The sequence below is a fragment of the Crinia signifera genome, chromosome 4 (assembly GCF_055691185.1).
Source record: "Crinia signifera chromosome 4, ASM5569118v1, whole genome shotgun sequence".
Lineage (NCBI taxonomy): Eukaryota > Metazoa > Chordata > Amphibia > Anura > Myobatrachidae > Crinia > Crinia signifera.
Window position 1 is genome coordinate 5,904,225 of NC_139220.1, and position 18,503 is coordinate 5,922,727.

Consider the following 18,503-nt stretch of genomic DNA (forward strand, 5'->3'; position numbering starts at 1 on the left):
CTAAAAACCGCACCTTTAAAAAATGCGATTTTTCCCTCAAATCGCACCCTATAAAATATGCGATTTTCGGGAAATGCCCGAAAACGGCATATTTTGCGGGAAAAATCACAAAAAAAAAAAAAACGCCTCCCATTACATTTCGCCCCTAGGGGTGTAAAGTTACTAAACATCGATTTATTTAAACCAATTTAAATCGATCGTCATAGATGTTGTGGTTCAGGGTCTGAATCACAATTTAAGAAAAATAAATTAGTAACAAAGCGCATTAGACCCTGAAACACAACATCGATATTTATCGTTTCAAATCAATTGAAATTGTTCAACATCGATCTTAAATGTATCCTTTGTAATAATTTCACGCGCAGGGCCGCACGTCGCATCTGATATCAAACACATGGGATTTGGAAGCTTTTCATGGTATTTATCACCGCAATCGCATAAAAAGTGACCAAATCGCATGTGAATGGCCCCAGTGGGTACTTTCCACAGAAGTTGTCAGTATGTTCCGCTTCTGTGCAGCGCCTGGCTATGAGATGTGTAATGGGCGCTATATGGCACTTATAGGGAATACGGGAACAAATGTCTGCGACTGAGGTAAATAAATGCAGCAGATAAAGTGCATTATCCTGTGCTGCACGGCTGCAACACTGCCTGGACCACTGGGCCCTAAATGCACTAATAAGTTGTGTGATGGGGATTTCCTTGACCTCAGGGCTGACACTCTATTCCTTGTTTATCCTCATTTGCAGAGATTTGTGTTTACTTTCCCTCCTCTGGGGGTCTTTGTTCTCAGCACAGGTCCAGCAGCAGCAGCACAACAAAGACTCGGCAACATCCTCCTCATCTGCATCCCGCCGCTTAATATTCAGTAGCTGTCCCCGCCCAGCTCATGAATTATTCCGCCCAGCCGCGCCATTGGATGAGCGTCGGTGGGCGTGGCTGTGTGGATCCCGCTCGCTAGGGCGAAGGTCTGGGTGATACCACACTGCGCGCTGACGCGGGGGGATCCTGCTGAGGGGAGAGTGAAGCTGTGCGCGCCCACACCGCCTCCTCGCGACCACCGCCACCCCCCCACCAGACCGAGCCGGGGCACCAGTGGTTGGGCCCGCTAGGAGGCGGGGCCAGCCCGGGCGCTCAGTCTGCATCCGGCGCCCGAGCTTGTCGGATGTCCGGAGTGAGCTACGCCTGTGAGGCCGCCGGAGCGGTGACAAGCCGGGGAGACTGAGAATGGAGGGGGCCGCACCGGACAGGGAGGCTCCGGCCCGCTCTCAGCCTATGCCCCCGCTCTCCTCGTCCAGCGCGGAGAATGAGGCGGAGAGCCGGCCGGGCCCTGAGGAGAGGAGCGGGGAGAGGGCCGCGCTCAACCTGCTGGAGACGTGCGGCGTGTGTCGGCTGAACATCCAGAGCCGGAGCCCCCGCCTGCTGCCCTGCCTGCACTCCCTGTGCCTGCGGTGCCTGCCCACCCCGATCCGGTACCTCAGCATGCCGGCGGCCGGACCCCCGCCCACCGCCGCCGCAGCAACCACCGCCACCGGGGCCACTGTGCAGGGTGAGTGCTCTGACCCCCCCCCCCCCATCTACCCTCCTCCCCCAACTGTGTACTGTGACCCCCATACACACTGTGCAGGGTGAGTGCTCTGAACCCCCCCCCCCCCCCCATCTACCCTCTTCCCCCAACTGTGTACTGTGACCCCCCCATACACACTGTGCAGGGTGAGTGCTGTGACCCCCCCCCCCCCCCATACACTGTAGGGTGAGTGCTGTGACACCCCCCCATACACTGTAGGGTGAGTGCTGTGACACCCCCCCATACACTGTAGGGTGAGTGCTGTGACACCCCCCCATACACTGTAGGGTGAGTGCTGTGACACCCCCCCATACACTGTAGGGTGAGTGCTGTGACACCCCCCCATACACTGTAGGGTGAGTGCTGTGACACCCCCCCATACACTGTAGGGTGAGTGCTGTGACACCCCCCCCATACACTGTAGGGTGAGTGCTGTGACACCCCCCCATACACTGTAGGGTGAGTGCTGTGACACCCCCCCATACACTGTAGGGTGAGTGCTGTGACCCCCCCCCCCTATACACTGTGTAGGGTGAGTGCTGTGACCCCCCCCCCTATACACTGTGTAGGGTGAGTGCTGTGACCCCCCCCCCATACACTGTGTAGGGTGAGTGCTGTGACCCCCCCCCCATACACTGTGTAGGGTGAGTGCTGTGACCCCCCCCCCATACACTGTGTAGGGTGAGTGCTGTGACCCCCCCCCATACACTGTAGGGTGAGTGCTGTGACCCCCCCCCCCATACACTGTAGGGTGAGTGCTGTGACCCCCCCCCCATACACTGTAGGGTGAGTGCTGTGACCCCCCCCCCCATACACTGTGTAGGGTGAGTGCTGTGACCCCCCCCCCCATACACTGTAGGGGGAGTGCTGTGACCCCCCCCCCCCCATACACTGTGTAGGGTGAGTGCTGTGACCCCCCCCCCATACACTGTGTAGGGGGAGTGCTGTGACCCCCCCCCATACACTGTGTAGGGGGAGTGCTGTGACCCCCCCCCATACACTGTGTAGGGGGAGTGCTGTGACCCCCCCCCCCCACACTGTGTAGGGGGAGTGCTGTGACCCCCCCCCCCCCATACACTGTGTAGGGGGAGTGCTGTGACCCCCCCCCCCATACACTGTGTAGGGGGAGTGCTGTGACCCCCCCCCCCATACACTGTGTAGGGGGAGTGCTGTGACCCCCCCCCCCATACACTGTGTAGGGGGAGTGCTGTGACCCCCCCCCCCATACACTGTGTAGGGGGAGTGCTGTGACCCCCCCCCATACACTGTGTAGGGGGAGTGCTGTGACCCCCCCCCCCATACACTGTGTAGGGGGAGTGCTGTGACCCCTCCCCCCCATACACTGTGTAGGGGGAGTGCTGTGACCCCCCATACACTGTGTAGGGGGAGTGCTGTGACCCCCCATACACTGTGTAGGGGGAGTGCTGTGACCCCCCATACACTGTGTAGGGGGAGTGCTGTGACCCCCCATACACTGTGTAGGGGGAGTGCTGTGACCCCCCATACACTGTGTAGGGGGAGTGCTGTGACCCCCCATACACTGTGTAGGGGGAGTGCTGTGACCCCCCATACACTGTGTAGGGGGAGTGCTGTGACCCCCCATACACTGTGTAGGGGGAGTGCTGTGACCCCCCATACACTGTGTAGGGGGAGTGCTGTGACCCCCCATACACTGTGTAGGGGGAGTGCTGTGACCCCCCATACACTGTGTAGGGGGAGTGCTGTGACCCCCCATACACTGTGTAGGGGGAGTGCTGTGACCCCCCATACACTGTGTAGGGGGAGTGCTGTGACCCCCCCCCCCCATACACTGTGTGGGGGGAGTGCTGTGACCCCCCCCCCCATACACTGTGTGGGGGGAGTGCTGTGACCCCCCCCCCCATACACTGTGTGGGGGGAGTGCTGTGACCCCCCCCCATACACTGTGTAGGGGGAGTGCTGTGACCCCCCCCCCCATACACTGTGTAGGGGGAGTGCTGTGACCCCCCCCCCCATACACTGTGTAGGGGGAGTGCTGTGACCCCCCCCCCCATACACTGTGTAGGGGGAGTGCTGTGACCCCCCCCCCCCATACACTGTGTAGGGGGAGTGCTGTGACCCCCCCCCCCCCATACACTGTGTAGGGGGAGTGCTGTGACCCCCCCCCCCCATACACTGTGTAGGGGGAGTGCTGTGACCACCCCCCCAATCCACTGTGTAGGGGGAGTGCTGTGACCACCCCCCCAATCCACTGTGTAGGGGGAGTGCTGTGACCACCCCCCCAATCCACTGTGTAGGGGGAGTGCTGTGACCACCCCCCCAATCCACTGTGTAGGGGGAGTGCTGTGACCACCCCCCCAATCCACTGTGTAGGGGGAGTGCTGTGACCACCCCCCCAATCCACTGTGTAGGGGGAGTGCTGTGACACCCCCATACACTGTGTAGGGGGAGTGCTGTGACACCCCCATACACTGTGTAGGGGGAGTGCTGTGACCCCCCCCCCATACACTGTGTAGGGGGAGTGCTGTGACACCCCCCCCCCCCATACACTGTGTAGGGGGAGTGCTGTGACACCCCCCCCCCCATACACTGTGTAGGGGGAGTGCTGTGACACCCCCCCCCCCCATACACTGTGTAGGGGGAGTGCTGTGACACCCCCCCCCATACACTGTGTAGGGGGAGTGCTGTGACACCCCCCCCCCCCATACACTGTGTAGGGGGAGTGCTGTGACACCCCCCCCCCCCCCCATACACAGTGTAGGGGGAGTGCTGTGACACCCCCCCCCCCATACACTGTGTAGAGTGAGTTCTGTGACAACCCCATACACTGTGTAGGGTGAGTGCTGTGAGCCGCCCCCCCCCCCCCCCCGCATACACTGTGCAGCGTGAGTGCTGGGCCCCCGCATACACTGTGCAGCGTGAGTGCTGGGCCCCCGCATACACTGTGCAGCGTGAGTGCTGGGCCCCCGCATACACTGTGCAGCGTGAGTGCTGGGCCCCCGCATACACTGTGCAGCGTGAGTGCTGGGACCCCCCTCCTCCCACCCAACCATGCACTGTACCCCCCCCCCCCCTCCACCATGCCACCTCAAAGCTAGCAGTGCTGGTAATGACAGTGGCACCTCCTCAATGTGCCCACACACAGTGCAATTGTCACATGCGGGTTGAACTTTCTGGATCACATCGCACCCTGTGTAGGGAATCGCATGCGATATCTACCTTATGTAGTTCATATTGTATGGCTCAAATCACACCTCTCACTGCGCGTGGGCACCAGCAATGCATGGGGGCGCAGCGGTATCAGCACGTCGCATGTATGATACCACTCCCCAAATAGCGCCCATGTATCTACTACACGGTCACCAGGGATGGTTACTGTCCCCCAATATATCCTGTCAGTCGTCGCTCTCTTGTGGCTCCAATGTATATTGAACCCCAATATATGCTCTCACCCTGATACTTAGCAGTGTGTGTGCTGCACAGGTGTATAGCGAATGTGTACAGGGGTTATTGGGGTCTAACAGTAATACCCCGCGTGACGCAATATCCCGCACTGCGCAGGTCTCTGCTGTCCGACCGTTATTACTGTATAGCGTTACGTTTATTTTGCTCGCACGTGGTTGATATAAGCCCCTCCCCTCTCCCATGCATCTCATTAAGGACTGGCTTCATCCATGACTTCCACCTCCGTTCCTCTTGGTTCGCAGCTATTTCTGTTATCTTTAGTATCTGTATATATTTGTGATCAGTTTTGTGTAGCTATACACTATAAGGCTGCACCCGGTTATTATTGAGGTCAGGTGTTTCTGAGAGACCCGTAGGCACACGTGTAGAACATCCAGCACCAACCATGCCATCTCCATGTGTAACCATTTACGATACAAAATGTATTGTTCTGAAGAGCTCCATGACTACAAGCGTGGCCCTGTGGCAGGGTGCCGCCTCTGCGTGGCCCTGTGGCAGGGTGCCGCCCTGGCAATAAGACGGGTCCTGACATTTCATGCCTGCTGGATAATCACGGCAGCATGTAGGTAGTACAGCAAGAACTCCACCACAAAGCGGAGACCACGTTACATCACAGAGCAGGGTCAATGACTGCTGAGGCGCATGGTGTGTAAGTCCCCAACGCTCTGCTGATTCCATAGCTGGCATTAATATAATCACAGAGACTGTGTGGCAGGAGTGTAATGGAATGGGTGTTCCATGGCTAGCAGCTGCCTGCCAACCTCACATCACCAGTGCCCAGCGTGGGATGGACTGGTGTAACGGGAGTGAGGAATCACCCTTCTCTGTATGGCAGTCACATGGTGCGTCTGGGCTTGGCGTATGCCGTGAGAACGTTACCTGTCTGACTGCATTATGCATTACTGTGATGTTTGGAGAGGTAATGGTGTGGGGGGATTTCGGCTAGACCCCTTATCTCCAGTGATGGGCTGTCTCAATGCTCCAGCATACAAGACATGCACAATGCTGTGCTTCCAGCTTGTGGCACCAGTTTTGGGAAGGCCCTTCTCTATTCCAACATAACTGTGCACAAAGCAAGAACTATACAGGCATGATCTGATGAGTCAGGTGTGAAATAACATGACGGCCCGCACAGAGACCTGGCATCTACCCTAACCAGCCCCTTTGGGATGAGTGGGAACAGAGGTTGCGAACCCCAGAGACACTCCAATAAGAGTGGAAGCTGTTATAGCTGCATCAGAAGGACCAACTCCGTATCACAGTACATGTATACAGTCCCTGTTGTAATGGTCAGGCGTCCGACTACTGTCCATATATGGTGTACCTCTAGTCATGGATATGACTGTTACCAGGGGTGGCTGCATTTAGCCGCAGCAACGGATGGATGTTTCCATCAGTCTGTATGTGACGGTATATTATGCTATATTGTTTTGTTTTTTAAATGAATTGTCTTAAAGTGTGTCTTCATATTAAAATATTTATAGATTTATTAAGTGCACTCTCTCTTTTTTTACTTTTGTTTGTGTTGGTTCTAGTTTATTTGGAGCAGCACTTCAACTAATTAATGCTGTGGAATATTGATTGATAGATATTATTTTTAATTTATTGTTTTGCACCTGATCTACCGTTGGCATATTTTGTTGGACTGTCTGTATGTGACAGTATATAGGCCGCAGCCTGTCCTGGTGTTAGCGGCTGGCTGTTTCCATCACTGTCTGTATATAGGTCGGCAGCTTGTCCTGGTGTTAGCTGTCTGCTGTTTCCATCACTGTCGGTATATAGGCCGCGGCCTATCCTGGTGTTAGCGGTCCGGTTTCCATCACTGTCTGTATATAATGGTATATAGGCCACGGCCTGTCCTGGTGTTAGCGGTCCGGTTTCCATCACTGTCTGTATGTGATGGTATATAGGCCGCGGCCTGTCCTGGTGTTAGCGGTCTGCGGTTTCCATCACTGTCTGTATATAGGCCGCGGCCTTTCCTGGTGTTAGCGGTCTGCTGTTTCCATCACTGTCTGTATATAGGCAGCGGCCTGTCCTGGTGTCTGCGGCCGGCTGTGTCCATCACTGTCTGTATATAGGTCGGCAGCTTGTCCTGGTGTTAGCTGTCTGCTGTTTCCATCACTGTCGGTATATAGGCCGCGGCCTATCCTGGTGTTAGCGGTCCTGTTTCCATCACTGTCTGTATATAATGGTATATAGGCCACGGCCTGTCCTGGTGTTAGCGGTCCGGTTTCCATCACTGTCTGTATATAATGGTATATAGGCAGCGGCCTGTCCTGGTGTTAGCGGTCCGGTTTCCATCACTGTCTGTATATAATGGTATATAGGCAGCGGCCTGTCCTGGTGTCTGCGGCTGGCTGTGTCAATCGCTGTCTGTATATGTCGTATATAGGCCACGGCCTGTCCTGGAATTAGCGGCCGACTGTGTCCATCACTGCCTGTATGTGTCAGTATATAGGCCACAGCCTGTCCTGGAGTTAGTGGCCAGCTGTGTACATCACTGTATGTGACGGTACATAGGCCACAGCCTGTCCTGGAGTTAGCGGCCGGCTGTGTACATCACTGTCTGTATATGTCGGTGTATATAGGCCTTGGCCTGTCCTGGTGTTAGCGGCTGGGATAAGGGCTGACCGCTGTTTTCATCTCCTCTTGTAAAGTGGTTGGAGAGGCCTGCAGCAGGACAGAGTATTTCAGGCAGTGTATGTACTGATCACCTGGGACTGCCTAGTCATGTCTGTGAGGACACGGCTTCATGTCACAGCGTCAATAATGATGTTAGAAGAGTAATGGGGGTCGGCAGCATGCCACTGAATAGTGGGCACCAGCTGTCCGCTGAAGGTATCCGTACATCTTATATGAAGGGAGCCTTTGTTTTGTGCCGATGTCTCACTGTTATAATAATTCGCCACAGGCTGGTGTCTGTATAGTACATAGCGATGTCGGGATTATTGATCCTTTAAACGTTCACTGTAAAGGTGCCCATACACGTTACAATTATTGTATACAATATTGTATACAATATCGCATCTCATAGCATATCGGTTTTGCGATGAGATCAGATGAGATGAGATCTAGTACAAAAAGTATGTGCTGCACATACTTTTTGTACTAGATCTCATCTCATCTGATCTCATTGCAAAACCGATATGCTATGAGATGCGATATTGTATACAATAATTGTAACGTGTATGGGCACCTTAACTGTTTGTAGTTCTGAGTCAGGTGTGTACATGAGTGGTCAGGGAAAGACATGTGTGTGGTATTGGCGGCCAGTTATGTGATCAGAGGGAACAGCGAGAAATATCTGAGCGCTTAGTCTTGGAGGGTCCCAACAGGTGGTAGATGTGGTGGGGACCCTATAGGAGCGGTTCCACAGCAAGGGCTATATCGCTTACAGATCCGAGGTAGAAGTGAATGTTCCATAGGCGGTGGTGAGGGAGGAGAATCGGAATAGTTCTCGGCCCCGGTGGTGGTGTGTGATAAGCAGGTGTCGCAATATAGACAACGGGGGGAACGTGGTAATGATATGTGCGTTATTTCCAGCGAGGCCAGTGGCTGCACAACAGGTTGTCTGGTTACATGCTGGTTCCAGCCCAGCTATGGATTATGATTACATAAAGGGACCATATAAGATGTTACCATGACATTCATGACTGCGCATAGTTGCAAGTAGAAATAACATGTATTACGGAAATAAAGGGGGTTACGGAATCGGCCAATGAACCTACATGATATAGTGATAACTACGAGGCTGGATTGGACAGTAAGGTCTCCATGGATATACTGTAAGTATATTGTTTGTGAACACTTTGTTTTGTACATAACTCAGTTTATCCTCTATGTAATGCACTGTACACTCTTCACCGTAGTCCCCATCCCTTTCCACGCTTGTGCGCCAATGCTTGATGAGTCGGGGAAAGTTGGTTGTTGTCAACCCTAGGACCGAACGGCAGCTTTCACCTCGTTTTCAGAGTTGAAGTGTTGACCTTTTAAGGTGCTCTTCGATCTTTGGGAAGAGGGTTACAGCGCCTGCAGTACAAGGAGGTTATCGCCATGGAGGCGTTACTTTTCAATCCAACCTCGTATTTAGTGTTCTGGCTATGATGCGGGTGGGGCACTGAGGTGCAGACAGTGACGCTGCAAGCGCAGAAGGCGTGTGCTCGCACACAGGGCACCGGGGAGACAGTGCAGCCCTGTTGCAGTAACTATTGGGGTCTTTCCCAGAACATACGGAGATGCTGGGCTGACCACTGTCTTCCCCTTGCTGTGAATAGAATTATTCCCCCAGCGTTGGTCCGCAATCGAAACTTTCCCCAACCGCGAGACACTGCGGCGCACGAGTGGTTATGGCACTGATGTAGCAGGTCGTGGCGAGTACACTGCATTGTGCTAACGGGAACACTATCACTCATAGCACGTTATTATATAGACTGGAAGCCTGCGAGCAGGGCCCTCTGGCCCTGGTCTGTCATTACCCTGTCTTGTCCTATTACTGTTTCCAATTGTAAAGTGTCACTTGTCGCCTTTCAGTTCATCACATATGATGTGATCTGTCCTTAGTGTTGTCACCTCCCTGGTCCTGGCCCGTGTAAGGCCCTTGGTGAGCTAGATGGCATGCCAGTCACTGCAGAGGCACCCGGGCGGCATGTATGCGGGCCTATAACTACACAACACTTGTCAGTTCTGTAAGTAATAGGTGGGAGCGATCAGTTAGTCTCCTTGTGTCTGTAGCCCCAGGATACATAACTGAGGTGTGTCCTGAGGGTAGAGTTACTGAACACAGGAGGGTGCTGCTGCAGATCTCCGCTATCATTCCTCTGAGAGAGATGATTGGGGCATAGTAAGATCTAGCAGCTATAACAGACCGGAGGTAGACGGCTTGTGGAACTACACATATCAGCCAGACTGTGGCAGGTCATCCTGGGATGTATAGTCTGACAGGTTACCTACCTCTGATATAGAAGCCTAAACAGGGACAGAACACACAGGGAGCGACTGAAGTCACCTGTCACGTGTTAATCGTTTGTACAGTGTGCTGTTATGCCAACAGTCATTATCTAATGTGTGGTTGGGACTGTGCCATTTACTGGCAGGTGATGCTGGCTGTACACCTGAGCGGCATCAGGACGTCTGCCAGCTTCCAGTGTGCGGGCTCTGACTGTGTGGCAGGTGATGCTGGCTGTACACCTGAGCGGCATCAGGACGTCTGCCAGCTTCCAGTGTGCGGGCTGTGACTGTGTGGCAAGTGATGCTGGCTGTACACCTTAGCGGCATCATGTGGCATCAGGACGTCTGCCAGCTTAGTGTGCGGGTTCTGACTGTGGGGCAGGTGCAGGGAGGGCTCAGCTGGAGCTTGGACAGATTCTCCCGCATGTTTACGAACAGGTGTAAGCAAATGTGTTGAGAATTTCCCCAAATCTGGAACCCGACCCTGTCTGACGATATTCTACCGGCAAATTCACAGAAGCCGAATCCAGTGTAGTCCAGCTACAGACCCATAGTCCCTTCTCTGAGGGTAACGTAGTGAGGTCCTTATTGGACAGAGGTGAATTAACCTCCTCCATTCTGTAGCACAGGTGGCAGCAGATGCTGGGCCTCCTTCTGCTGTTAATGATAGGAGCCAGCATTACTGAGAGATGGCCAGGCGTGAAGTGTTCTGCAGTCACCCCGAGCTGTGGTGGTCTGACCCCCTGCATTTCCCCCATCTGAGCTGTGGTGGTCTGACCCCCCTGCTTTCCCCCCCATCTGAGCTGTGGTGGTCTGACCCCCTGCTTTTCCCCCATCTGAGCTGTGGTGGTCTGACCCCCTGCTTTTCCCCCATCTGAGCTGTGGTGGTCTGACCCCCTGCTTTTCCCCCATCTGAGCTGTGGTGGTCTGACCCCCTGCTTTTCCCCCATCTGAGCTGCGGTGGTCTGACCCCCTGCATTTCCCCCCATCTGAGCTGCAGTGGTTTGACCCCCTGCTTTTCCCCCATCTGAGCTGTGGTGGTCTGACCCCCTGCTTTTCCCCCATCTGAGCTGTGGTGGTCTGACCCCCTGCATTTCCCCATCTGAGCTGCGGTGGTCTGACCCCCTGCATTTCCCCATCTGAGCTGCGGTGGTCTGACCCCCTGCATTTCCCCCCATCTGAGCTGTGGTGGTCTGACCCCCTGCATTTCCCCATCTGAGCTGCGGTGGTCTGACCCCCTGCATTTCCCCCCATCTGAGCTGCAGTGGTTTGACCCCCTGCTTTTCCCCCCATCTGAGCTGTGGTGGTCTGACCCCTGCTTTCCCCCATCTGAGCTGTGGTGATCTGACCCCTGCTTTCCCCCATCTGAGCTGTGGTGATCTGACCCCCTGCTTTTCCCCCATCTGAGCTGCGGTGGTCTGACCCCCTGCATTTCCCCATCTGAGCTGCGGTGGTCTGACCCCCTGCATTTCCCCATCTGAGCTGCGGTGGTCTGACCCCCTGCTTTTCCCCCATCTGAGCTGCGGTGGTCTACCTGCCCTGTTGATTTGGAAATGAAGACACTAAAGGTGCCCAGACACTAGAACGATTTGTTTGCCGATTTTCTGATAAATCGGCCGGTATATCGTCCGATGTTCACCGATAATCCGTCAAATCGGCCGATATCGGTCCGATGCGCGCTCCTGTGGATCTTTTGCTAAATCTTCTGATCTTACGTGCTGCACGAAAGATCAGAAGAGTTAACAAAAGATCCATAGGAACGCACACGGGATCTTAAGAAAAATCTTTGGTAAAGACGTGCGCTTGCCTGAAATCTTTTGTCCAGGACGGACAAAAGATTTATGCGCACATCTTAAGATTGCAGATCTTTCTAGTGTATGGGCACCTTAAGAGAAGTGTGTGATGTTGCACTAGTGTGGCCTTGAATCCTCTACAAGTATACTTCAGTGATTACAGCAGAGGAGACTGAAGTAAAGCACTTAAGGTGCCCACACACTAGAAAGATCTGCCATCATAAAATGTGCGCATAAATTAGCCTTCAAATCTTTTGCATGTCCTGGACAAAAGATTTCAGGCAAGCGCACATCTTTACCAAAGATTGTTCTTAAGATCCCATGTTCGTTCCTATGGATCTCTTGTTAACTCTTCTGATCTTTCATGCAGCACGTAAGATCAGAAGATTTAGCAAAAGATCCACGGGAGCGTGCATCGGACCAAAATCGGCCGATTATTGGTAAAAAATCATTCTAGTGTGTGGGCACCTTAAGGGGCAGATGTATTAAGCCTTAACAAGAGATAAACGTCCAGCCAATCACCTGCTAACTGCCATGTTACAGGCTGTGTTTGAAAAAAGTCAGTAAGGAGCTGATTGGCTGGACGTTTATCTCTCCTTATCACACTTACATTTATCTCTTGTTAAGGCTTAATACATCTGCCCCAATATGATTTAAGCCTCCTGTGTATGTAAAACTATGCACTTTGTAAGCAGAAACAATTTGCATTGTGGTGAATGGGAACACAGGTGTCTATAGTAACACAACACATACAAACATACAGCCGCTCCTCGCAAGTAGCATAAATCAGAATAAATACATTGCCAATATATCCCCCAAACCTGCTTCTATCTCTTGTACCAAAACTGGTAAGAGGTCCATCAGGGGAAAGCCGCTCTCCTCTTCCTCACCCCTGAGACCCATAGTCCTTTCCAAGCAGGTGGCACTAGCAGCCTAAAGATCCAAAATCGTAAAATATTATATACAATAAAAAAGTGTTTTTCTTACCTGTAATGGGTCCGGTATCGTCCGGTAAACGCCAACCCTATTACATATATCCTCACATTCCAATCAGAGCATTGAAAGAATATTAATATTCGTCCAGCTCAAAGCTTCCATTGTACGTAAGCTACCTACCGTAGGGCCTTGTATTGGTTGGAGTAGGTGCAGAAGAGATTGTGTCTGCCGGGAGATATGGCGGAGGGTTTGGTCATAGGTGGCAGGGTTTGTCGGATTAGTGTCTCAGTGGCGACACCTTGTGCTGGAACAGCGCAGAGAACCTGTGATCCACTTGGACAGTCCGGCTTACCCTGTTCTTGGGTGATGTGATGCTTCGGATCTGGTCTTATATGGTACAAGGGAGAACGTTTTGGTCTGATCGTTTATGATGGACTATTATTTCTTGATCTTTTCCACGTTTGACATTGATAACTCTTCTCAGATACTACACCCCCTCAGGACACAGCCATATCCTGGTTTTCAGACTACTTATTAATCCAATCTTTCCGTGCTTGTTTCTCTGGATCCACCTCTCTCTCCGGTTCCTCTATCAGTTGGAGGCTGCAAGGCTCAGTCTTGGGGCCTTGTGTTTCTCTCACTCTGTGCCACAGTGTGGCCGGACCGGTCCCGATGCCAACGTCCCTCGTGGTTGAATGACTGCTGTGAAGCCTTGTGCGGCTCTGCCAGGATCAGAATCTAGGTGCGTTTCAAATCCCGGTAGTCTTGAGTTTAAAGATGTCCTGAAATTCAGCTGCCTCCGTATTCCTTGTTCAGATACAGAAAGTAATATGGTCCACCTGCAGAATCCTGGAAGTAGGTTTCTGCACAGTGGGAGGAGCTAGTAACAAGGGGTTACTGGCGGTGAGTGAATCTCAGCTGGCGGTGAAGTTAGCCCAGGGATGACTAACCACCCTCTGTTCTTGTTGGTGTGATCACTTGGGCAAAGCGAGATCATCCAGTCACACACGTCTCTTGGACAACTAATCTGCTCGTTATCTGTCTTGACACTCAAATTTACATCTGTTTTTGGTCCTTGTCTGATAGCTTTCTGCTGTCTCATCTTGGTTGCCTTCTCTTTACCTCAAACTTAATCTCTCCAAAATGTAATATTAGTTACCAATCTGTTGTAACTCGACAACCAATCCCACCTCACAGGCTCACTGTCTAACGGTCCGTACACACGGAACGATGTCCGAGTTCCAACATCGTTCAAAAGTGTATCAAATAGTTTGTCATGTGTACACACGGAACGATTGGATACACTTGGCAAACAATTTGTCTATGATCTTCCTGCATGCAGGAACGAGAGACCATCATTAACGATTCACGGAACGATTTGATCGATTGGTCGTTCCAATTGATCGGGAACGCCCACATTGGGCTTCAAATCGTTCTGTGTACCCAGCTTAAGTGTCACCCTTGGCTCGATGTTACCCACACTTCATTCTGTTGCTAAATCATGCTGCATGAATCTATAAAACCTACAGTATCCTGAACAAGGCACAGCAAAAACTCTAATCCAAGCCCTCCTGTCCCGCATTGATTATTGCAGTTGTCTCCTTACTGGTCTTCAGTTTGGCAGAACCATTGTGCAATAGATAGCGCCATTGCTTATTTCCCTATAGAGTGTATGCTTGTGAGCAGGGCCCTCCTACCTCTATGGATAGTAAGACATTCCTGTTTTTGTTCCTGACTGTAAGGTCAATTCTGTTAATGCTTGTATTTACACACATAAAATAAATAATTGTATTTGCACTGTCAGTTTAGGAAATGCCCAGCTGTACCTCTAATGCCTCTACCTCTCCTGCTCTTCCATTGCTAGTAGGTGTCCCCCAACATTTTATTCTTGCCCCTCTTCTCTATCTTTATACGTCCTCTCTGGGTGAGCTTATTTCCTCGCCCAACTTCTACTATCACATCTATGCTGATAATAATGAAATCTACCTCTCCTCTCCTGATCTCTCTCCCTCGATCCTCACTCATATCTCCAACTGTCTCTCTGCTGTCTACTCTTGGATGACCCAGCGCTTTCTTAGACTTAATTGATCAGACTAAGCTGACCTCTTCCCACCCTCCTGCATAAAACCTGACCATCTCTCATCCTAACCTTCTGTATATGGTCACTTCTGCCCCACCCCTGTCTGTCTAACCCTCCCCTTTAAAATGTAAGCTCTCACGAGCAGGGCCCTCTCTCCTCATGTTCCTTTCTTAGTGTATATATAAACCTCTGCCACCCTGATGCTTGCTGCAGTGTCCTGTCCCCTGATGTAACTCCATATTTACCATGTACTTGTCCTAAACTGTCTTGTACTGTAATTCTTTGTTTTTGCGCATTGGTGTATTGTTAGGTGCTGCGGAACCTTTGTGGCACCATATAAATAAACGATAATATTAATAAAGGTGCAGCGTATTCTACTGGTGATGTGTAAGGACTGGTAGTAATCAGATGACAGCAGAGATTGGTAGAATGCTGTATCCTAATAGGGGGGATAGGCTGTGGGTGAATAGTGCACGTTTCATTAATGGTTCCATTCCCTTAACATACAGACTGGTCGCAGCTTAGAGAAATATCCAGCCTGGCTTTGTACCATGTGGCAGAATAGCTGATACCTTGTAGCTATTACTGGGCCATGCCATGCTGGTCACTGACTGGCACACAGGAATTCCCAATTACACCAGGCACAGATAACAGGACAGGAGTAATGGGGGGGGGGTTTTGAATGGGGTAGAATGAATTAATTCCAGGGCCGATGGGGGTGATAGGATTGTGCATGTTTCTGGCAAATTAGCATTTGAATTAAGTTAACATCGACTTGGCGCGACACTGCAGTCTTCATTTTGCACCTCTGTGGGTTGCAAAGGAAAATCTGCTGGTTGTAGCCAGGAGAACGCCAGCAACAGGCAGCTGTCTCCAACCACTGATTTGCCCCCCCTGTGTGTGTGTGTGTGTGTGTGTGTGTGTGTTCCTGTTTTGAGCGGCGTTCGAATGGGAACAATTTATCGATGACAGGATGAGCGCAGTAGATAATTAGTGGAGGTTATCTTGGAGATATTAGTAAATGTTGAGGCAATAATTGGTAACACCGGAGTCCTTACGGGCATCCGATCATTACTGTAGTACTTTCATATCCAATGCGTTTGGCGCTTTCTTACTTGTGTCTTTACTAGCAGTGATTATATGAGTCTGTGCATTGCAGCAGAGCAAACGGAACCGGCAGCAGCGACAATGCAGCAAACGCCATGCTCATTCAGTTGTTTGCAGCTCTGGAGTAAACTGTGTGGGATCTATTCAGCCGGAGCAGAATGCATGGGGTTAGGCGGCTTCTCCAGTGCTAATGTCATGGTGCACCTGCCTTCCACACCAGCCCCAAAGCCATATGTTACACTGACGACTACTTGCACCCAGAGCCGGACGAGAACACAGACTGATAGTCTTCTTCAGCCGCAGTCACTGCCTTGCTCTAATTATCTTGCTAGTGTATCTATCATTAACGTCATCTATGGGATCACTAATGAGAGGATAGGGACTGTACTGTTGCTGATTACTCCCTTCCCTGTGTGATCCAGCTCCCAGCTACCTTACTCATAGGACTGTTTCAGATTCATTTGGCATTGCAGGTCCTTTATCTGTGCCAACATTATCGTCACTGGTATTTCTGCTCAGTCATTGTATCCACCGGCTCTTGCTGGGACTTACTCCTGCCTTGCCGCCATTGTACTTACCGTGGTTCGGGACAGAAGACCTCCGGTGGTCCTATTCCTGCCTTGCCGCCATTGTACTTACCGTGGCTCGGGACAGAAGACCTCCAGTGGTCTTATTCCTGCCTTGCCGCCGGTGTACTTACCGTGGCTCAGGACAGAAGACCTCCGGTGGTCTTATTCCTGCCTTGCTGCCATTGTACTTCCCGTGGCTCGGGACAGAAGACCTCCGGTGGTCTTATTCCTGCCTTGCCGCCGTTGTACTTCCCGTGGCTCCGGGACAGAAGACCTCCGATGGTCCTATTCCTGCCTTGCCGCCATTGTACTTCCCGTGGCTCGGGACAGAAGACCTCCAGTGGTCTTATTCCTGCCTTGCCGCCGGTGTACTTACCGTGGCTCAGGACAGAAGACCTCCGGTGGTCTTATTCCTGCCTTGCTGCCATTGTACTTCCCGTGGTTCGGGACAGAAGACCTCCGGTGGTCTTATTCCTGCCTTGCCGCCGTTGTACTTCCCGTGGCTCGGGACAGGAGACCTCCGGTGGTCTTATTCCTGCCTTGCCGTTGTTGTACTTCCCGTGGCTCGGGACAGGAGACTTCCGGTGGTCTTATTCCTGCCTTGCCGCTGTTGTACTTCCCGTGGCTCGGGACAGGAGACTTCCGGTGGTCCGCACACCGTGATGCATGTTTCCCCCATCCATCTGCACATGCAGGACACTTATGTTATGAGTCCTCTTTCTGTGCTTCTCCTAAACTCTGTCCTTGGTTCCTCTGTGGCCTGATGCGATCAGCTATTTGCTGTTTTTGCTAATTATATACTTTGAATAACTCCTGCTGAACAATTCCCCTTGATATTCCAATGCCCAGGACAATGATATTGTGCATACACACCAATCGATATGAAGGACAAATGATCTAGCTAGAGTCCAATATGCAGCTTTTTGTGAACAGCCAAAACTGAGCTACATGTACAGACCTTCAAAACCCATGTGACCAGCTCCATGTGACCAGCGGTAGCAGCTTCTTCTACCAAGTTTGTTTTGTGTGTGTGGAACGGAGTCCTCAATCAGTGCAGTGGGACAGAGAGCAGCTACCAGGAGGAAGAGACCGGAGCCTTACCATGAGGTGAAAGGATGTGAGCTTAGAAAGTGCAGCACTGGTTCTATTATGTTTGTGTATTTATTATGGGATGTGTAACCTTTTCCTGACCACTTATGCTGCTTTCCCACTGCAGAGCCGGTTAAAGTACCGGTATTTTTAAACGGTATTTAAAACGGTATTAGCATTCACATTGCACTAGATTACCGTTTAAGTGCTATTCACATCGCAGTGAACCGTTTAAAAAAGAGTGCCGGTCTTTCATTACTTTTATACACATATGTAATGAGCGGTTCATTTATATGCACGACGTTCATTACACATGCGCATAGTGGGAACTACTAGTTACCATCAGCCCCAGGGACTGCCCGGATCCCAAATGGACCCCACCCCGCTGCATCCCCACTGCCCTACATCCAGCCACAGGGAGGGACCTGAAGTGCTGTGCCCATGCCGGACCCCGCTGCCCGGATCCCCCACGCAGGTAAGTGCCAGGGGAGGGGGTGGGTGCGGTGCAGGTACCCTTCCAGGAAAGGTACCAGGGGAGGGGGAATTAGTGTGGGATTTTAAAATACCGTTTAAGAGGCATTCCCACTGCCTTAAAAACGGTATTTAAACGTGTAGGACTCTGCTTTTTAAATGGGTTGAAATACCGGTTAACTTTAACCGGTATTTCAACTCTAGTGCTTTCCCACTGCAGCCTTAAACGGTAAATTGTGGGGGAAAAGCGTCAATTTACCGTTTAAGAGCTGCAGTGGGAAAGGGGCATTATTTATATTATATAAATGTATGATACAGCCTATACTACAGTGTTGGATATTAATACAGTATCCAGTGTATAAAAATAAGAGTTGCCTATATTGTGGAGTGTGTAAAGTCTGTCGGTTAAACCCTTGCAGCTAGTATTGTACATTCAGGTACATCATCTCCCGCTACGCTCCTTGTATACTTGGCCAGTCTGTATACTGTCCTCGTGAATC

At 51.6% G+C, this 18,503-nt stretch overlaps 1 protein-coding gene across 3 annotated transcripts in view; it reads left to right on the forward strand.

Annotated features, from left to right (window-relative positions):
- The first annotated feature begins 992 nt into the window (after positions 1 to 992).
- The window catches only part of TRIM24 (tripartite motif containing 24), a 52,054-nt gene continuing 34,543 nt past the window's right edge, over positions 993 to 18,503 (forward strand). For 2 of the 3 annotated variants that reach the window (XM_083180843.1, XM_083180844.1), the window contains exon 1: positions 995 to 1,549. In XM_083180843.1, the coding sequence (XP_083036969.1) occupies positions 1,228 to 1,549 (322 nt within the window). In that variant the 5' untranslated portion in view covers positions 995 to 1,227. Of the gene's footprint in view, positions 1,550 to 18,503 lie in introns of all 3 variants that reach the window. The other variant, XM_083180845.1, reaches the window with a different exon arrangement.